The following is a 22,613-nucleotide window of genomic DNA, read 5'->3' as shown; positions in this document are numbered from 1 at the left end:
ACTGTTTTGTTTTTTTGTTTTTTCATACAGTGAATACTATGACTATATGTATTTGAGAGAAGTCCCTCATAGTGACGAACCAACAGAGGATGTCTCTGCAGCTCCCCTCAGCCCAGCCTTTTACCATCGTTTAGCTCGTTGTTTTCTTTTTTAAGCCCACAACTTTACCGTTTTGTTTCACGCTCACCACTTCATGATAAACCTACTGTTACTTATCCAGCACAAAACGACAGACGTGCAAAGTCAGCTAGTAAGCTGAAATGTAGTTAAACATTGGGAGCTAATTAGCAAGATAATTTCCTTAAGAACTAGTTGAGACCCAAAACATTTGCTTAAAGGAGAGTGAAAATGACTCCAAATGAGTACTAATGTTGCTTTGTGTTTGCTAGCATTTGTTTGCTAGCAGGTTCACCAACACAGCGTCGTGTTTATAGCTTGTTTCGCTGCCTTTATAGCAGGTTTAAGAATGCAAAGCAACTTTTTGCCTCGATATATTCACGCAAATATACCAGTTGAATTTCTTTTGCAGTCCATGTGTTTTCACCACAAAGAACGTACAAGCTGTGTAGATATCATCTGTAGCTATCTAGCTAGCAACCTTTTAGCTACCATGTGTGTGCAGACCATTCCTGTGTGTTGATTGTGTGAACTCTTGTGCGACTGTTTTTGCTCAAGTTGAAACATTTTCAACTCACACAGACGCATGTGAGTGCATTAGCACGCGTTGCCTAAAATGTATTTCTCTCCACTCATTTCTTTTTATTGACTCAGTGTTATTCCACCTCTAAAAACATATCTTAAGATTTTAACTACCCGATACCAGAATTATATTTTGGCCAAATACAGAAATGCCCCAGCTCCATTTATCATTTAAAATATCTGATATGTCTGAAAGCTATTTGGAAAATGCCAAAAACAACAGATGAGGAATAATTTGTGGGCTTAAGCAGCAGGCTACAGTAACAGCATTTATATGTTTGCAATAACAACTGTAAACCATAAACTAACACAAACACATCAATGAATCACATTTCTAAAAAAAAACTAAAACAAGACAAAAGTTTTATTGCTAACTTGGGCTCTCATTCACGCCACTCCCTCACCCGTACAGATCATACGGTGGTTGAACTGGTCAGGGTTCAGATAATATGTACATCAACTCAGAGTCTTCTGTATGACGACGCATGTTTAAATCACTGCAGCCAATTTTTCCTGTAACTTTAATGAGAAGAAGGATGACATCTATTTTCAATCCATTATATTTAGCTCCTAGCTATCCGATCTGCCTAAGATGCATGAAATGACTAAGTGTAACTGGGGGCAAAGGTCAGTGGATCCGTTTTAAGGTTGCTCCGTACTTCAACACCTCATCTTCATTAAGGCTGATCGGGGTATTTCGGTGATATATATTTCATCCCTTGCAGCTATAGCAGTTTCCGAAAAAATGACTTCCGCTTGTTTTCTCCACCATGAGGAGGCCCAGAGGAACTGAAAGCTAAATTGGTCAGAACTAATGCAGGAAAGACACCAGGTGGGGTGAGTAACACAACAGCCACTACAGCAGTTTCTGCTCTGCGCCGTTTCTACCGGCAACGTATTCCGAGTGGAGCTTACATCAGTTACCTGAGACAGATTTTGAAATTCCCAAATGTAGCCGTATGGAGCAACGTCAACCTTGATGCTCATCCAAGAGGAAGCCAGCCAGCCACACGCAGGGCGCCCCCCCTCTCGCTGTGTGGCAGGTCGCACTGATGTTTTTGTCTGACTGAGGAACGAGATCCTTGGCCCCGTTTTTCTGCCACATTAGGCCCACACTGAAGGTGGCACTCAACTCCCCCACTGAGGAAAGTGTGTGTGTGTGTGTGTGGGTGGGTGGGGTGTGTGTGTGTGTGTGTGTGTGTGGGGGGGGGGGGGGGGGGGGGGGGGGTGTGCGTGCGTGCATGCTTGCGTGCGTACGTGCGTGTACGCGATGTTAAGAAAAAACTATGTGGAAAACTACATGAGGAATGAAGGTACAGGCAGGTGTGTGTATTTAGATAGTAGCTGATGTGATCAGAGAAAGTGGAAGGAGTGTATTTGTTGCTAAGGGAACCACAGCTGTAAATCGCAGTCTATTTTCCTTTTGTGTCAACTGATGTAGATTATGTTGTTTCCCCATTCAGGCTCACAAGATGAGGAAATTATAGGCTCTGACTCACTGTTGGCTTCTTAGTCCTGCCACATCACTGCCCTCTATCACGAACCAGAACGAGCGAAGGAGAGGAACCTGACAACGCGGGAGGAGGAGGGTGAGGAAGCAGGGTGGTTAAAGGGAGGAGAGACAGGGGAGGATTGAAAGGCGAGACCAGAATCTGAAGAGTCAGACATAAAAAAGATGGGAAGAGAACGGGGGGAAACGTGAGTTAACAGAATGGGGATGGGGTAGAGAGAACAAAAGGGGAGGCGATGGGGGAGGAAGCCGGAGGGAGGGAGAAAAAGCTGGGCTGTGTGCCAGGGTCTATTCCACCTTTGCTCTCCAGGCCTTTCTGAGCTACCACCTTCTCTCACCTCTGTAATGTCATCAATGAAAAGGCCTTTAGGAGGGATGGAGGACTTGACACGGGGTTCAGACTGTGACCGACACCAGCTGACGCTGCCAAGCCAAGCAGGATTCTGTAAGAATTAATTGGATGTCACTTTCAGGTACAGCGTACAAGGCAATTTTTTTTCCACATTTGTGTGACTCATGCTCCTACAGAATCAGAAAATGTAACATTTAGACTGATGAATAATCTGAAACCAAGGCTGTTTTTCTCTATACCTGAAAAGTTGACTACCAGAAGGTCCATGATTTATTTGTCAGTGTGATTAAAGAGAAACAATCCAATGATTTTGAAAGACTTTGGTGATATACTGCCCCAACATACACTGCATTAAGACTCTGCTGTTGTTGCCTTTTCTTCTGATTTACCAATTAATAATTTATTCTGTGAAAAGTTAGAAGAAACAAAAAAAGCAAATGTTGGTTATTTTAGTTTGATAAACGACAAACAATAAATTGATCAAAATCATTGCAGATTTCTAAAATATGAAATAAGTAGCAAGGGAGACCATCCTTAAATTTTGGATTCCTTAAAAATTCTCCCTCAGTGAGAGACTACTATGACGAGGTTTTTGATTGTGGAGAGATTGACACACACACCCTACATCTATCAAAATATGGCGAACAGTTACATCCTTGGTCACACTGAGTCTTCTGAAGGTGTGGAGAATCAACCCACTCTGTTCATTTTGTTTCCGTCACTGTAACGTGAGCTGCACTCAAGCATAAAGTAAACAACATGAGGCTAAAAACTTCAGACAACAACTCTCTCTTCCCCTTGTCCGTCTCACCGGTTGTTAAAGAGAAGTACTTTCACCTCGGAGGTGACCCGTCATGTAACCCTTAGAGCTTAATAAGGCGTCATTGCAACTCCTTCAAACAAAAGTGCTGAAAGTTAGTCACTGCCGACTTTTTGCAACACCTCGTAATCCTTTTTCTGTTCCATTTCCCAAAAAAGGCTTCTGGCTGGCACATTTGGAGCAACAATATGTGCGTTCATACACATGGACACACCACAAGCTGTGAGCACGTCGACCACCGGTTCCAACTGTGAGAGTATTTCACAGCCCCGACGAGGGCTGTAATGTGCAATATGCTCACTTGTTCAGTCACCCTCTCTCTGTCTTTTTTTCGGCCCTTAATCTCTCTCCTTTCCCTCTCACTCTATGCATCCTTCACCCTGGCATCTGTTGACGTCCTTCTAGCTACCGGGCCTCAATCTGTCAAAAAGGCCCACTCTGCTGCCACTCTGTTGCCATCTCCTGGTGATCCATTTATGCTCTACAGGTGGCATGAAGCTCAGGGACTAAGTCCTTAATTGCCACTAGAGTAAAGAGTATTAAAGGTTGGGAGAGTGGTGGAAATGATCTATGTGTCTATAATACTAACAACGTGTATTAATTGTAAATGTGATGAGAAGTGTGGGTTTGGCCGGAGAAGTTGGTAGCAAATCAGTTGATAAAGCCGTGACAGCATTTTATATTGTGAAGGACTTGGTCATGTTAGTGGTGAATCCAATTGGTTGCTTCATGGCACAAACACAGGTTGTTTACAGCATTAAACTGTGACGCTGTGCTGTTCTTACTGTGCAAAGGGAGCAACTGATCGAAAACTGATGTAAAATGAATTTGCAGCATGGTCGTCCACTTCATTGAAGCCAGATGGAGAACAATCAGAGAGATTGAGCTGTGTCAACATTCTCTTGGATTACGTATGCATGTACAAAGAATATGGGGCTACCTATTAAACCAATGAGTTAGCAATGTTAGCTAATGTATTACATTTGCGTGGGTTTGGTAATTTACTTTAGAAAATGACCAAACCCACGCAAATGTAGTTACACAACACGGTCAGATAATTTGAGTGACAGCAATAGTCAATATGTAAGTAGGAAACAATTTCTCCATAGGGCTTCCTTTTTCCTTACCTGTATTTATTTATTTTTGGCAAAGAGTAACTTGACGAAAAAGCAGTGTTTTACTGCCCTCTCAGATTGAAAGTTTCAAGGCTGTTCACTCTGATCACAGCCAGCACCGCTGATGGGTCAAGGCTTTATAGATGGATGGTGTCATATTCAGTGTATATACAGCCCCTTTGATGTAAAATAGTGATTTTGGGGGCCATACAAATAAATCCGCCTTGACTTGAACAGGTGAAGGTGAAAAAAAAAATGAGACCAGACAGAGACAATGTTAAACACTTTCTAAGGGTGGTAACAGAGGATAATACTGGGGTACTGCAGCGATTTATTACCGCTCTGCAACAAAGATGAGGGACTCACAGGAGATGGAATAAAAAAGGAATGGTCAAAATGTAAGCATCAGAGGTCGAGTTGTAATCACTTTTACTCTGAAGTGTGGCTCAAGCTCCATAAAATGCTGGCTTTTACATTTCCCAATCGTGCAACTCAATAGCATCTTTCATTTTATACTTCTGTCTCTGAGATTTAAATTTTTCAAAGCTCTCTCCATAGCAACAGAAGACATTATACAACTGTTTTCCCAGGCTGTTCTAATCTCAAGATAACCTTTTGACTGTCAATGGACGGAAGTACAGATAATTAACACAAAAGCAACATTCCTCTATAAAGACATACATAATATATATAGAAGGATAAAATATACAGATAATAAAGTGTATGCCCCTTTTGGTCGTCTTAACCTTTAAGTGATGATAATGTGAATTACTAGATCCACTGTGTCCCCTACAGATACACTATGTTGAGTGATAGTAGGACACTGTCAGTTTTGTGCTGGGTGAATACCAGGGGTGTACTTTCCCTGTACGTAAGTAAAGTAAAAAAAAAAAAAAGTGTTCCCCAAAGGCAGACTGTGTGCAGACTGAAATCACAATACACTAGAGGAAAGCATCAATTTCTCACCTCAAATAGTTCCTACAGTAATCTTTGCTCCATAAAGTTATCCATACTTCTTTATTTTGTGTAGTAGCAGTATGTGCAGTTTGTTTCTGTTACAAAACGGCATGTGGCAAACTGTCATGGTTTTTATTGAACATGTTGTGCTGTATGGTGGCGTTGGAAACGTCTCTATAATGATGTACAGAGAATGACTCATTTCCACATGCACTCATAGCTTAACAGGTAAGTTCACCTCGGGTCAACCTCCCAAAAAACTCACTGCATTACCTTACCTGAACAGATTAGTAGAATATTACACAGCAAAATAAAAATTAAAAAAAACTGTGAAGTCAGTCTCCATAGATTGTGTCTAGTTGAAATTAAGGGAGCGATTGTGTTTTTCAGGTCTTTGCCGATTCAATATTCCACTTGGTGAGGGAGAAGTACCGGTCGCTGGTGGGCGGCTGCAGTCCTGCGCACGCTCGACACAAATCCCTGGCAGGCATCGTAATGACCCGAGGTATGGCAAATTTCATTGACTTATATATATTACTTTGAATTATTGAAGTGGTGCAATATAGAGAGAGTGAGTAAGGGAGGTAAAACAAAGAAAGAAAAGTGAGATAGGGGAGGAGAAATAGGAAGGGGGATGGAATTCTAGATTGAGAGGGAAATGATAAACTCAATGTGGGAGGAGAGAGAGAGAGAGAGAGAGAGAGAGAGAGAGAGTCTCCAATCCTTGCTGTACCTTGCACTCCTTGCATACCTTCCTGATGAATTATTGACTGTTCAGAGTCTCTGAGGAAAATGCAACACGGTAGTGAGTGTCAGTCATCCCCACTGCATGCTGGCCTTACTGTGCTCAGGCAGCTCTGACAAGAGTTCCAGATGCCACAGTGGAAGTCTTAACTAGATCAGCTCAAAACTTAATCTGAAACCCGACTGAGTGACACACTTAAGGAACAGTGAGGAGGAGGAGGAAGCTTCCCACTGCTGTTCTCCTGCAGTGTGAAACAATGACTTATTGCCACATGTTCATCTTTCATGTGTGGTGTTTGTTGCGCGTGACATCAGGGCCTCCCACGCACACACACGTGCTCACACAAACACACTGACCCATACAGTACAGAGAAACCTTGACTCACTCCACATCTCTTGTCACACAATATGTGCACTGATGCTCACATGCAGTAAAGCCCAGAATCGTCTCGTGTGAAATTTGTACAAAACAAGCTGTCATGTTTTGTTTTGTTATGTTTATGAAGCATTGGTGAACATTTGAAGTTGACTTTTTAGCTTTGTGATCATTCAACCCGTGGACAATGTAGGACAGTGGAGCCATCGATCACTAAAATAAAAAACTTCTGCCGGCGCTTATTTAAACGGTACAAAAAAATTGTAGTATGTCAAATGTATTCTATAACTTGTATAACTCACTCATTTATGTCAAACAGAATTAAATAACTATAGAATTAAGAATAATTAAGAAGTAGTTTTTTGTAAGCAAAAAATGGAAACATGGTATTGGGCTTAACCTATTTTTAGCTGTTGTTAGTTATTTTAGCCTAGTTGTTGGTGTAAGAACATGTTGATAACTAGCTTAGCTGTTAGCTGTTAGCTGTTGCTGTTAGCGGTTGTTATTAGACGTTGGTGAAAGCTGGCTCATCCTGATATTAGCTGTTTTTGATAGTTATTTGCTTTTAGCTAGTGATGTTTTAGACAGAAGTGCATGTTTTGTTGCTTGAAAAGGCGAGGTAGCCGAGGAGGATAGTTTGATGTGTTTGGTGGGCTAGGCTGTCGTTGATAGCAACATTTCTGGTAGCTTAACGTGTTAGCGAACATGTTATTAGGCGAGGATGTTAGCTGGTGATGTTTTTAACAGATTTTAGTGAATGTAGCTCACTTCAAAGGGCTGTGTTGAGTGTGTGGCTGCAGTGAGTCAGTGTCGTGGGCCAGAAACTCAAGGAAACACCGGTCATTTAGACGGTGTCCACCTGACGACCCTGTAAAGTAGCAAAAATCATATTGAAACCATTTTTTCTCTCTTCCTTGGCGAGACAGGTAAAGGGACATAATTCATGCATGGAATAGTGTCTCATATCAGAGGTCGTTGTTAACTATTAGCTGTTTGTAAGACTGGTGGAACTAGATATGCAGTGATAGTGGCATTCAGATAATGCCCATCAAGCCAGTGGGGCCCGCTGTTGTAGTTTGGCATAAGTAGATACAGAATACAGGTATATGGTCTGGTCAAGGAGCTGAATACTTGCTTTTTGCTCAGGTGAGAGAAGGATTCAAAGGTAACATCGTTAAGCATTAACATTGGGCACATCCCAAAATACCCTGAACCCCAAGAAATGGAACAAAAAATGATAATCAACAGACGAAGCAGCTTTGTTAGCTAGAAAAACATACAGTCTAAGTAATGCTACAAAACATGGAACTTTCATTCTTTGTGGGATATAAAAAATATAATATAAAATATAAAAAAGGACAAATGCTCACAGGTCTGCACATGTGGAGTCCTGACACACCCACACACAAGTCCATGCACACACTCACAGATGAGTGTTATCTCCTTGTGTGGCTGCAGCCTGTGTGGGTGCAGGGGGTCAGTGAGGAGGGATTGGTATCTCTGCTGTCTTTGGAGGGCTGCAGCTCATCAGTTTATACTTCAATGAGACCGGCACTCATCCTGACCTAATCCAATCCCTCTCCTCTCCTCTGCCTCCCAGTAATTGCTTCTGTTTGTTTATTAATAGCGCGCGTTATCTTCAGAGATCCAGACGTAGGGTTGCCAAGTATTTGCAGTGGCGCGGCAGCAGCAGCAGCAGTAGTGCTGTGGCCAGGGTCCATGCAGTCAGACACCAAACTTGACAGGAACACTGGGGAGTCCTGTTCTGTTTCTCTCTCGCTCCCTCTCTCTCTTTCTGTGTCTCATGCCTCTGCTTTTGCCTCAAGAATATTAATCAGAGTCCGTCTTTGAACCACAGACAGACAGCGAACACCCCCCACCCACCCTTGCTGGAGCCCCGCCGAGACAGTTGAGCCCCAACCTGAGTGAGATTAGCCTCGCCACCAGGCTGAGAGTTGCGAGACGACCGGCAAAATAAACCTGCAGCCGGCAGCACACATTGTCAAATAGTGTGGAAAATCTCATTTGAATCGATCTGAGATAGCATTGGGGTGTTTGGAGATGGTAAACAGAGTTCAGATGTGCTCAGAGACATGAAAAATTGCGAACGTCCAAATGGAAAAATGCTTAAAAAGACCCCTTCCTTCTCCTTTTTTTCAGTTGTTTGTTGGATGGGATGAGAGAAGCTTCTTCTAAGGCTTTTTTTTTTATTCAGCAGGGTGATGAGACTCAGAGTGGAGAAAAATACCACAGGGACTCAAAGAAAGAGATGAGAGCAATGGGTTTCAAACAAGTTGATTACACATGACGACTAAGCTATGGTTCTTAGTCTGCATATCCATTTTCAAACAGGGATTTTTCTCCACTCTTTATCTGGTTTTCCGGCTGCCACAAATTTTAATGTTCAATAATCACATCCGGCAACGAAACAGCTTGCTAAGAGGCAAAGAAATTAACAGAGATGTGCCCAGGGTGTGTTGAAGCAGAGAGAGAGAGAGAGAGAGAGCGAGAGAGATTTGAGAGCTTCAGCAGCATTTCACAAAGACATCCTTATATGTTCAGAGCAGTTGCCTGTTAAAGCTAATACAGATTCAACAGGGTGCAGTCTCTGCTCTTGCCAAGTTCTTTTTTTCTTTTTTTTTTCCTCAGCAAGTATAGAGCATTTCAGAGATTTTCTGTTATTCAAACGACACGCATTGGATGACATTCAGTGTAATCATACAACATCTTGTGGTGAAAGAACACATGAAAGATAGGATTTGTGGAGCTCAACTTAAATGGCATGAAATAAAGTTTAGGAAAACAGGACCTTCAGAGCTCATTCTGCTTCAGAAGAATGTTTTGATATCTACTTTATGGTGCTCAGAGATAATGGGGGGCTTATAAGATGCTACTTTACCCTGTTTTATAATCATAGAAAATAAATGGATTCAGATAATAGCTTTGCTGTGTCTGTCGGTTGCAGTTGCCTTGTAGATCATTGTAAATAAAATTCATGGTCAATTCATATGGATTTCTCTTTTTGACTCCTCAAGTGGTTCTTAGTTATGATTGCCATGAAAGTCTTCTTAGTAATTTTTCGTCACCTATTTGTTAAGGCGGTATTATTAATATCTTGTAGATATTTGCATTAGTTTACCATGATGATCAGAATCAGAAACTGTTTATTGCCAAGTAAGTTACACATACAAGGACTTTGGCTAGGTGATTTGGTGCGTAACAGTAAAAACACAGTGCAATAGTACTGCATAATTTAATGTTTCTGGAGTAGTTCACAGTGGCTCACTGATTAGAATTGACCAAGCCTGGCAGGATCAGCCTTTCTGTGAGGAGGTTATTTGCACAGGTATCTCCAGTTTCTTGCAGTGTTGGAAATCATATTCAGATCCTTTATTAAAGTAAAGGTAAATATACAACTTTATTAAAAAAAAAGCAAACTTTTACTCATGCAGAATATTGTATAATGTGTTATTGGATTATTATTATTATATATGCATTGTAACTGCAAACAGCATTTTAATGGAGGTCATATTTACTATTTTATATGCTGATTATGTTATTTGCGTTGCAAAAAAATAAAAATAAATTTTACAAAGTAATTCTTAATTGTATGTATTGTGAGCAGTAGGTTGTACATATATCTACTGAGAAACCAGTAGCTGTCAAATAGATGCAGTGAAGTAAAAAAGTTTTAAAAAGTAAAAAAAAAGAAAAAAGAAATGTAGTGGAGCAGATGTATAGCCCACAAGTACCTAAAATGGAAATACTCTAAAGTACCTGAAAATAAACATGAGTAAAGAACTTCCACCGCTGGTTACTTCCCACCGTCCAAAAGACAAGTATGTCAGCTGATAGGAACACTGTTATGCCTCATTTCCACTGCAAGGTTAGACCCAAGTCTGCTCAACTCACCTTGGGTACCAGGTCAGTACTATTGGTACTATTTTGTTTTGCAATGCAGATAGTACCCCCTCCATGTAGTTGGGGTTCTCTGCTGATTACCATAGCGACTCCGCATGAGACTATCCTTCCATTCGCAACCAAACAGAGCAACACCTGCACTTTGTCAATTCTACGTCACAGTGCACGGCAAAGTTTTGCAGGCTACCATTTTTTTTATAAATTTGGATCACGTGAATAAAAGACTGCGTTCTGTATTGACGGTAAAAATGGCGGTAAGGTGCAGGATATCCCATGTTGTGCTAGTGACTGTTCTCTCTGACCAATCAGCGGTCTGCATGTTCTACCTCCACCTTTTAGGATCTTCTCAGCTCGCTTGTAACCTCGTCCGATGTGGTACCAAAAAAAGTACAGGGCACTATCAACAAGCAAAACAAAAAAAAAAGCGACTTTATTAGAACAACGCTGGACAATTTAGAGGAAATGCATCATTACACTGACCCAAGGAAGTGGCCTCAGAACTGGCCTTGGTCCCTGTGTGCTGCACTGTGGCTGCCCACTGCTACTAAATTGGTAGGATGACTCCATTGCAAAGGACACATTTTCTCAAGAAGAATAATGATCTACAACTTGACCATAGAAGACTGTAGACATTATTGGGAGACAGACGAGGACAGTATGGACCCCCCTAGGTGACTTCGAGCCGTCACTGCTTCACCGCCCTTTTTCCGGTAAGAGCAACAGCCCCTCAAAATGTATGCGTAGGTCCCTGTTGGGTTGGGATTCCTATTTCCTATTTCTATTTTTAGTGGATCTCCACAAGTGTGGATAATTAATGTCCTTATTAGCATTCCTTTGGTACACTACTTGTTACAGTGTGTTTCATGCCATTAATACACCCTAAAATTGTAATCATCATGATCTAAATCAAACTGAGTTTTCTCTCCTATAAAAGATAAGGGAACCGTTTGGTCCAGCATTGCTTCAGTATCGGATGTGACAAATTAAAGGGGCACTCCACCATTTTTACACACTATAAGCAATTAATGTCTTCTGTTGCTGTCCCGGGTGCTTTCCGATGTTTGAAAAAAATACCACTGATGACTTCATCAATTAAATAAAAATACACACTACCAAGTTAGTTAAACTTGTGCTTACGTTAACATCATAATTATTTTGAGCATCACATCCTCCGCAAAATGACAGGTTTTACTAGCAGGAGGCCAGACTTCATAGCTGGAGGGGAGAGGGAGGACAATTGCTTTGAGAGGAAACTGAAAATATGAAGTAAAATATTACTATTACTGCTCTAAACTTATTACAGTTTCTTCTTTCTACTTGGCATTGTTAGTTCCTCCATTATTGCTATATTCTCAAACTCCTTAAGAAATGATCCGTCTTGCACTTAAAGGCGTATACCACAGAATTTTTAATGTGTCACACTTTAGTGTTGAAACAGTTAAATAAATATTTCCGCATACAGCCAGTGTTACTACAGCCACCTTGGCTGGTAAGCCAAACAGTTCATTTTTGGACCCTGGCTGCAGCACTGTGCAATGCAGTGGGATGCAGCCTGGCGGCAAGAGGCCATCTTGCCAACATGCAGACAGAGCAAGTGGAAAACCAGTGTGGTGTGGTGGAAGTAATGAAACATGCAGAAACACTGAAGTAACACATTTTCTGTCACTGATAAATATGATGACACTGATGAAAAAAGAAACTTGCTCAGCAAAAATGTATTTACATTTTTACCCTTGGTCTTTACTTCTCAGAGCAGAAACCAATGTTGTAAAGCCCTGCTTTGTTAAAGGAGACACTGGGTCCTATTTATGTGACTCAGTGGCACGTGGCACTAAAAGGCAATCAATGGCACACGGTACAGGTGTGCAGGACATAGTTATGTGACACAGTTGGAAGCAGGGGAAGATTATATTTAGTCAGAAGTGTTGACATCAGTCATGACCAACGAAATGACCCTCCCTTCCTTTTTTTGAAAGCAGCATATCGTTGCTGCAGCACTCAAGCATGGATGGAGTGGTGTGGACTGGATCTGCCATAAAAGCCTCTCTCAAGAGGAAAGCAGAATCCCCACAGCTGAATTGAATGTAGATGCAAATAAGTTAAACTCGCCAACTTAGCCTCAAATAAGGCTGGTAATATCTTGAATATGATTTATTTTTTTGTGTGTGTCTGTGTGTCAATCACTTGAATTTGAGTGCAATTTGCTCACACTTTTGACTTTAGTCGTCAGGCAACAAATTCCCTTTGATAATTGACAGGGAAATTGCACTCCTTTGCTTGATTGTTACCACACCCCCTATCTTACTCCCCCCCCCTCCACTTAGGTGCAGCCGAGTTCAGAGACAGCCATGTGTTAAATAAATGCCCATGTGCACCTCTGCTCCATGTGCTGTCACAAAGTGCGTTTGTCTGCTTAGTTGCCATAGTGAGGCGGCGTGTGTGCTTCGTCTCCCTGCTAAAGGCCGTTGACAGTATTGTGCGCTGAACAGTATAGTGCAGTTGCCATAGTGAGTAGTTCCAGGTCTCCGTCTGTGATGTACATGCTTTTTGACAGTGCTGTTATCGCGGGGTGTGACATCTTTGAATCACCAGTAACAGATGTATTTGTGTGTGAAGAGTGCCTCAGGCCTTTGACTCCACTCTACCTTGTTCCTTTTGACCCTCTCTTTTTGTGTTTCTGTGATGCAGCTGATTATTCCTGGTTTAAAAACAGCACACTGCCTGTGGGGCTCTCTATCTCCTCTATGTGTGTCTCTCTTTCTACCTCTCTCGCTCTCTCTCTTCCATTCATCTCTTCCCCCCCCCCCCCCCCCCCCCCCCCCCCTCCCCCCCCTCCTCTCCTGCAAACTGAAGGCAACCTCGGTGCCAATTTCATGGCAGGGTAGTGAGCAGCGCAGCAGAAATTATCCACTGCAAAATTGATCTAAACAATCGCAAAGTGGAACGGCAAGGGAAAGCAGGAGAATGAAATTGGTTGAGTCTGTTACCTTTTAGGACTTGCTTTATCACCAAGAAGGAATTGGGGTGCATTGCTTACAGGGAATGCCAATAGTTGAACTCATGATATAGAGATTTTTATGGTCATGAATATTGTATGTTTTCTGTGCAGCAGCACAGTAGGTTTAACAATAATTTACTACTACTCCGTGAGTTATATTTACAACAAAAGCTACTGAAAGATGTTTCATGTTTAGTCTTAAGTGTTGATAGAAATCATTATCTCACTGTCGACACATTTGATTCATCACTGCACACATTGGCAGGAGCAGAGGATGATGTGTTTCTGAAGTTGTGTATGGAGAATACATAAATAAATACATCATTCTGTTAATGACCTGTTTGCACAACAACAAAGGTGTGATGTTAGTAAAGTGTATGTGAATATATGTATGATAAATGACTCACTACAGGGAGCAGTGAACACAAACCATTGTTATTTACAACAGCAGCGTTTACTTCTTCTGAACTTAGTGCCCTAAATTGTTGCTTTGAAGCCTGTTTAAGCATTTGATTTATAAAACGGATTGATCCAAGTCCTGAAAACAAATCTGGCAGGAGGACTCTTATCATTTCTATTACTGGCAGTATCTATTGTAGGTACACTTTTACTCAGAATGAAGGAATCCTGCATAGTGACAAAATCATTTTTAAAGCCGCTAAAAGCAATATTTTTATATTAACAATGGATCCTATGACTACTTGTATATGAAAGATGTCACTGGTACTGGCATCACCTGCCTCTGCAGTCTCCTCAACTCTATGGAGCACTGTAGCCTCTTTCAGCTTACTGTTTTGGTTTTCAGTCCTGCAACTCTGCTGCTTTGGTTCACTCTCAGCGCTCTCAACAGAAGCTTAGTTACAAAGCTAGCAGCTAGCTGATGGATATAATGGAGCATTCAGCAGCTAAAGGACAGATATTTCCTTCAGGAGTTGGTGGAAACCAAAAGCAGAGCTAAAGGTAGAGTGACTTACATTCACCAAGTGTCCAAAACACAACTCCATATGAAGGATAATGTGGCTCTGTATCTACCTCATGGGTCTGTTTGCTAGCAACAATAAGTATATATATATATTTATATATATATATATGTATATATATATATTTATATATATCTTATTAATGTGAAGAAAAAGTTAATTTTGTGTGTCAATGACTTGAAACATGGAGAAGTTAGGCAAATCTGTCCACTATTCTTTCAAAAAAAGAATATTTATTTAAGTCTACTGGCAAAAATAGGATACAAAAATGAAATTAACTTACAATAATGTTTACTTTGATTCTGTTACACACGCTCCAAATGGTACGGTACATTCATTTCAGATTTTAAAAGTCCATACAACATAGTATCAAAGATAAATAATTTAAAGTTCTCCGCTGTAGTTGGTAGAGTAAAAGTTGAACTTATTCCATCTTACCTTAGACTTTCCTTTCTTCTTCTCTATGCTCTTTTTTTGCCCACACACACACACACACACACACACACACACACACACACACACACACCACACACACATTCCCCCCTCCCTTAACTTTTGCCTCCTTTGCCCTCCTCCCTATTCCTCATCATTGGAGGTGTCAGGACTCCACCGCCGCAGTGCCATCTGGGCCGGCGCTGATAAAAGCTCATGTGCCGGGCCGGCGGTGCCTGCAGGTCTGCCAGAAGCCAGCGAAGCCTGACTTTGAGAGGCGATGGGAGAGATTTGTGGCAGCCAAGGAAGGAATGGCATGCCTTTAACGTGCTGATCCAGCCTCTACCCCCTCTGCACCACCTCTGTCTATCTGTCAGTCAGTGGGGCTCTCACATGGCCCTGCACTGGCCTGAATCCTCACTGAGAAAAGTGTCTTTTTCTCAAAGGAAAAACCAACACATCGCAGGATGACTTTGTGATCTGTGATCTCTCTCATAGCTTACTTCATGTCTCATGTTGAGAATGTCGCTTCAGTGACCTCTTTACAAGCTTCTATCACGCTGTCCGGACAGAACTGGATGGAACCAAGCGTCAGGGAGGATGAAGACCATTCCCCCGTTAATCTGGCTGACACAACACCAATGCCCATTCAAAAACCTCTACCTAGGAAGATTAGATTTGTACTACGTTCAGGTAAAGTACAATAAACAAACTTAAAATGGAGGTTTCCATAAAAGCAAAAGAGAAAACACCCCTCTTTCCCAAGAATTAGTCATACCTCAAGGTCAGTCAGTCCTTCTGGAACATTCCATGGCCTCAATTTGGCCTTTGGTGCAGCTGTCACATACTGTAGATGCAAAACAGTTGAAAAAAAAAGTGTAAAATTCTGTGACAAGGTGCATGCCATTCACTCAATGCTAGACATGTGACAGACACTCATTTATGACGTTTTAGGACACCGTTTCCCGCAGGTCCATGGTATATATAGAAAATATATTGTTTTTTTTCAGCAGGGAGGCCCATGGAGTGACCAACCTGCCTCTAGTTCCACTCAGATAGAAGAAGCATGGGCGCTGATAGCCTCCTTTAATGTAGAGAGCAAGCCTGGCTCTCTGCTGGGTTTTCTATGCCTTTTGACGGGCTCACTTCAATTAATGCTATGGATGCCTATATCTGCATCCCAGAATACCATTCACAGAGGACTCACCAGTTTTGCCTCTCAAAGGATGAATCAGTATCTAGTCCTCCAAAGGGGTTTGTAAAATACACTGAGGCTAAAATAAATGCTGATTTGGCTTCTACTCTTCCCTCCTCTCTGTCAATAAAGTTAGATCTAATCTCAGCCCAAATTCTCCACATGTTTATATCTTGTGAAATATTCTGCTTCAATGATTTGTTGATGTTTAGCCTTTGTAAAAAAACTATTTATCTGCGGTCAACAAACTCGCGGGGTGACGATGGGTCGATCTGACTATGGAGAAGATCAGCCAGCTGTACTGCCAGCCCAGTTTATAGGTGGAGGGTCTCTTCCCTGCTTCCCTCCTTGGATCCAGCTAATCCTGGCTGCTGTGGTGTGATAGGAGCTTCTGAAGAGACGCTTACCCGTGCTACTCAGAGAACTGTGGTTATGGAAATAACCCAAAGTTATCTGTCTGAATGACCTTTTTACCCCGTTCTCTTCTTATGTTTTTTTATTTTTTTTTCATTTCACTGTCTGATCAAGTTGGAGACTAACTTCAGTCTGAGCTCTATTTTTCCACCCATTGCTGTTAATGCATTGTATTCTCTTTACTCTATTTTAGTTTGACATATATTTTCTCATCAATTCCTGCCTTTTATTGTATGCTACTTTACTCTAAAAATACTTGCCATGACATGAAAATGTTTTATGCAAAGTAGTGTGCGAAATACCCGGTGGCAACCCACCCACCTAGTGCTCCAGTGTTATTCTGAAATCCTACACAGACTCAATACACAATATACACGATTTTATGGATGCAAGCCAAGGCAACTAGGCTGTAAACACTTTGCAAAAATATCACTGTGGCTAACGTTGTTGATAATAAGGCCTCTCACACAACTAAGAAGAGGAGAGTGGATGTCCTGCTTTAATCCAGGTCCAATTTGTCCAAAGGGGGACTAATTAAGTCCTCAAACAGACGTGAAGACAGCCTGGCTTCATGCAACCTGTTGCTGCTTTGGCTGGCTGTGTCATTTATGGAAAACAAAATTGTGTTTTGCGCTCACTGTTTATTCTTTTTTTTAATGCTTTTCAGTTTGAATAATAACAAGTGCTGGGCATTATTACGTTTTTGAAAGACATTTTAGTTACAGTTGCAAGTGACAAATAATTGCCTTAACATAAACTCCTTATGTTATCTGTGGCTATACTTTATAGAATACTTATGTTAGGAGGCCTCCGTCCCATACAAAAATATGGGATGGATGAAAACTGTCTCGGGCTTTTACTGGCTACTCCTGTATGATTTCTGAAGCCAACAAGTGTGGGAGGTTCCACGTGTGATTTACTTATGTCCTCTTAGCCGTGTAAGGCTGTTTTCATCCTTTGTGATTGTGAGTGTGTGTTCTTGGACTCCTTTCTTAATGATGCCAAAATGCCTCTCTCAGACAGAATGGTGAGGAAGGGCACGCGTCAGGGGTTACTGTTAAACTCTTGGATTTAGGAATCAATGCAGTCAAGAGACAGACTCGCAAAATAAGGTGAACATTTGTCTGTCTGTAATCGTTCAACAGGTCTGGACCTGAGGCACGCCCAGGTGGTGGCGTTATCCACGGGTACCAAGTGTATCAACGGGGAGTACCTGAGTGACCAAGGACAGGTTGTCAATGACTGTCACGCTGAAGTCACGGCCCGCAGAGCGCTTCTACGCTTCTTCTACTCTCAACTTGAACTCTTCTTAAGGTAATAAAAAAAAGATCTATCTTCGGCTGCATCTTAAAGACACACTCAACCTTCGAGTGCTGTACTTATATTTCCGGCAGCTTTGAAACCCCTGTAGCATTTACGTTCTTGATCTCCTGAAATAGCCCGATAATGCTCACTCTAACTAGTTGATTCATCCTTACTGTTCAACGTCTTGAAGGCTTGATCATTATTAATATCCTCTTCATCTTATGCTTCTTTGCTGACCATTTACATGTGAACTGACTCGATATGAGCCAAAAGTACAACACAAAGGGAACATTTTAACTCTGGAGTTTGACACATGTCATCTTACCAAATGTAAGAAGATGGTTGGTCTAAACTCATCAAATGTGGATGTTTACGTAGAAAAGGACTAGTCATATTTTAATAATAAATGTATTATCAGCAAAATGTACTTAAAGCAAAACTATGCCACTTTTGATAAAAGTTGAAATCATTTGTAATAATAAAACACCCCCGTGCTCAGTTCAATATACTCGGGGGTTTTGTTGTTTGCTGCAGTAGCTTAAAGACCAACTGAAATTAAATGGCTTTTTTTTTGGTTTGCTACAGCTTACATATCTGCTCTGTGAATCCTTTGTCCTGTGTTCAGCTTTGAGAAGCCTTCTTTCTTCCTTTTAGTTCAAAAAAATATATATATCAATGATGAATTCAAAAAGTCTTTGTCTACAAGAAGTGATAGCTAAATGTGATCTTAGTTGGACTTGAAAGGAGATACATGTAGGCTATTTTTAGCAAATTTTAGATCGATATTGCAGATGTACAGACATTACTGGGTCAGTTAAATTACCTTTGACTCCTTTCTACTTGTGACAATGTAATGCAGTGTTTTAGCATTAATTCATTTCAGGAATTATAATTCAAGTGTAAACCTTTTTAATGCAGCAACAAGTTGGTCAAACCATAAACAGGAATTAAAATTCCAGTATATGATATATACAGTACATAAGCATAGAATTGATTTGATCGGCCCCAACCTGATCCAGCTGTTTGAGTCGGTACCGGCCCGATATCCGCTGTCAGCATCGGTGCATCAGGCTTCATACACTTAAGTTTTCAAGGTGCCTCCACCTATTTTAACATGCAGTTCATAACATTATGCATTACAGTGTGCTTAACAGCATTAAATATCTTATTTGTTGTGACCTTCTGCTTCAGTGCGGCGCCAAAGAAAGCTCCCTCCTCTATAATAAGCTCCATGGAAACAGCACTGCTTTGGTCACCAGAGATTTTTCAATAACCAACGAGCTATATGGTGGCTGTTCTCTCCATGTAACGAAGCGTACTATCACTACTACACACTCAACTGGTTCAGCTCAGGGTCTCAACGGCCTATTTGTTTTTAGCACTTTTTTTTTTTTTTTAAATGTACCTACAATGTGTGCTCTGGTGCACACAAGCTCACCAAGATTTGAACCAGTATCAAGAGACGGTCTTGATGAGTTTAGAGTCCTGAATTCCTCCAGTAAATAAGCATATATTATGTTTTTGAGCTCCCGAAGGAACTCGATGGCAGGGCTGATTCATCAGATTAGTGGCTCGAAGTCTAGATCGTTGAATGTCATATTTGCATACACAGCACTGACTTTTTTTGTCGTAGCACAATGCTGGGTGGCAGGTACAGAGACTTTGCAGCTGAGTAAAATGGCTAATGGGGAAGATAACTCATAATGAAATGACCAAACAAAATGCCACAACTGCCATATTTACGCTCAGTGAAAGGACATCGGAGACGGAGGAGAGGTTATATAAAGAGTGCAGCCGTGCTTTGCATTGTGATGCATAGTTTAGGTGCCATGTGTATGCACTCTGTGTGTGTGTGTGTGTGTGTGTGTGTGTGTGTGTGTGTGTGTGTGTGTGTGTGTGTGTGTGTGTGTGTGTGCGTGTGTTGTGTGTGAGAGAGAGAATGATGAAATCCATATTCCTGCTCACAGCAGAAACAATGACCCAGATTTTAAAGTTAGATTATATGTGTCCTTGTCGGCCATAATGCAGGTATTCAGCTTATTGTTAATGGATGGAAAATAACTTTTCTAAACTTCTGGATAAGCTGTATTAAAAAAAAACACTAATATATATATAGTTTTCAGACGTCAGTTGTAACATTTTCTTGTAACAGTTTGATATTCAGCCATTATTTTAACTCAGCCAGTTCTTTTGTTGACCTTCATGGTGTCACTTTCATGTCTCCAATACAAAGCATGCATAGACGGGCAGGTTAAACTCACGCTCACTCTTTCCCCTGAGACATGTGGACAGCCTGAGTAATATCCAGGAGACTGGTGTGACAGCAGGAGAATGGACTGTGGTCAGAGAGCGGGCCAGTGTCCATCTCTCTCTTCATCCCTGCCACACTTCATCATTGGAAACAAAAAGTGGAAATCTATTTCCGATGCTGTGATGAATGGTGCTACCTTTTCTCATCAGTCTCTGTGTTGTTGTGTTTTTTTGTTTTTTTTGGTTCCTTTTCTCTTTCAGTAAAAGGCCAGAGGACTGGGAGGAGTCGATATTTGTGCGGCACAAGGAGTGCGGCTACAGGTTGAGAGACAACGTCCATTTCCACATGTACATCAGCACCTCGCCGTGTGGGGACGGGAGGCTCAACTCGCCCTATGAAATCTCCACTGACTGTAAGACACCAGTTTCTTTTTTCAAAACATAGGTTGACAATGCCCAAAAGAGTTCAAAATAATACTCACCATGCATTTCTCTGTAGTGTAATCACTGCCATTATCTCTACTATCAGTCATCAGTCAGTCTCTCAGCTTTATAAAGAGATCATTTTCTCTGGCAGATATTCTGAAAGCCACTGCCCTGCTTTTTTATTTTGTATTTTTTCCTCCAGACACTCTCAAGAAGCTGGCATCCTTTTCATGTCACATCCCGTCTTTGGCCCCTTTCAGCCACGCTGTGCTGACTAGATGACATTTTATTGCTTACCCACTGAAAATAAATTGCATATTCATTTAGATGGTTTGCCCAGCGTTTTTTTTCTGGTGGCCTACGAGTTCAGAAATGTAATCTGGACTGCCGTTTCCATCAGTGGAATGTATATATTTCCACCCCCCCACCCTTTCATCACAGACTGAAGCTGCTATTCAGCTCTATGAATATACACTACAGTGCAGTACATGGTGAGATTTTCATGAAACCAGTGAGGAGGGAAATGCTGCTGCTGTCACCGGAGAAGCCTTTGAACTTGACGTTTGTGGTCATTAAACCTCTTAAATGTTCTGCAGTGCACTCTCAGAGATTAGAAAATTACTAAGTACCTTTTCCTGACTGTTCTTAAACATTTCTGAGCTGGAAGTCGGGGCTTAATTTTTAGTTGCTGTCACATCAGCCGAAGCAACAGCCGTGCAGGAAGAGAGAAGGAAGGAGAGTTTAAGCCTCGCGAAGTAAGAGGTTATTAAAACAAAAAACGTGATTATTTATGTACACTTTGTCATCCAATGGGAGATATCCATATTGTAATTTGTACTGAAAGTAAGAAATACAATATCTATAAAATATATGTGAATGTTTCCTTCTTCCTGAACATGTGGAGTTTCTTCTTCTGATACTATGCAGACTATTTACGAATATCGTATACTTTAATTAACAATATTACTGCTCGTAGAGGTCATGCTGCCTTGCACACACCACATGAAAGTGGTTTACACAGATCAAGGGACTGCGCTCTGACTAGCGTGGTTGGATTGTTGGTTAGTCATACAATACTCCGTCATACCATGCCTAATAAAAAGTGTCCCAAGTTCATCAAGGCTGCATCAAAGCTGCTTTATCCAGTGAAATGGTTCCTTCTCCTTCCTTCCAAACCGCAGGCTGCTTCGTACATCCAGCAACAATCCAGTCGAACGCTCACTTCATTAACAATTAGGCAGTCAACGGTCCCAAGATAATACATTTAATTCCCCAAATGAAGCTGTTAACCTCATTTAAACTTTTGCTTTGAAAGGAATTGCAATGTTTGTCCTTTCGCTGGGAAACTGTACCCGTCATCTTTTTCAAATATACTGTATAACAGTAGTGTCTTATTGTTTATCAGCTTAACATAATATTTGATGAACGTTTATTTCTTTTTTTAATTACATGGAGCTAGTTACACATCAACACCAATAATTAGTCCCGGAGAACATCCCTAATTATACGGAGAATGTAACACTTAAGAGCTAATGTGTACTATATAATGGATTATTTTCTAAAATATATAAAAAGCAATGCTGGACAAATGTTGACTGTTTCCGCTTGAGTTCACCTGGTGTCTTTGTGGCCCGGTGCATTTTGGGTAAATTTGATTAGAAGTCTACAAAATGAATCTTTGCCACATATTGATCTGATTAGATCTGGAACTGCTTTGTGTTATTTAGAAATAACAGACTTCATTAATAGCTAATTAGATTGGGTTTCCAGCATAGCCGTGTAATAAGAAATGACATAATGTAGACTGATGAAGCTCAGGCTGTGGTTGTATGTGTTGTGCAGTACACAGCAGCAGACACCTCATGAGAAAGCACCGCGGCCACCTGCGGACCAAAATCGAGTCAGGCGAGGGGACGGTGCCGGTGCGAGGTCGGGGGCCCGTCCAGACGTGGGACGGCGTCTTACAGGGCGAGCAGCTCATCACCATGTCCTGCACCGACAAGATCACCAGGTCAGTGCTCTCAGATGTTACCTCCGGGGTTAAAACATGTCAGGTTGCATTTTTTGTCATCGTTTTTCATTCTTTATGATCTAAATCAAAACTCTCTCTCTTTATATT

The 22,613-nt window shown here is 41.3% G+C and overlaps 1 protein-coding gene across 1 annotated transcript in view; it reads left to right on the top strand.

Annotated features, from left to right (window-relative positions):
• adarb2 (adenosine deaminase RNA specific B2 (inactive)) overlaps positions 1 to 22,613 on the top strand; it is a 166,635-nt gene that overhangs the window by 127,032 nt on the left and 16,990 nt on the right. The window contains exons 4-7 of the mRNA XM_068709639.1: positions 5,844 to 5,958; positions 17,659 to 17,827; positions 20,330 to 20,481; positions 22,337 to 22,505. Of these exons, the coding sequence (XP_068565740.1) occupies positions 5,844 to 5,958; positions 17,659 to 17,827; positions 20,330 to 20,481; positions 22,337 to 22,505 (605 nt within the window). The remainder of the gene's footprint in view (positions 1 to 5,843; positions 5,959 to 17,658; positions 17,828 to 20,329; positions 20,482 to 22,336; positions 22,506 to 22,613) is intronic.

Source organism: Cebidichthys violaceus, unplaced genomic scaffold (assembly GCF_023349555.1).
Source record: "Cebidichthys violaceus isolate CVI_PGR_0920_01 unplaced genomic scaffold, fCebVio1.0.p SCAF_15, whole genome shotgun sequence".
Lineage (NCBI taxonomy): Eukaryota > Metazoa > Chordata > Actinopteri > Perciformes > Stichaeidae > Cebidichthys > Cebidichthys violaceus.
The sequence above is the reverse complement of the archived record's forward strand: the minus strand, read 5'-3'. Positions and strand labels throughout refer to the sequence as shown.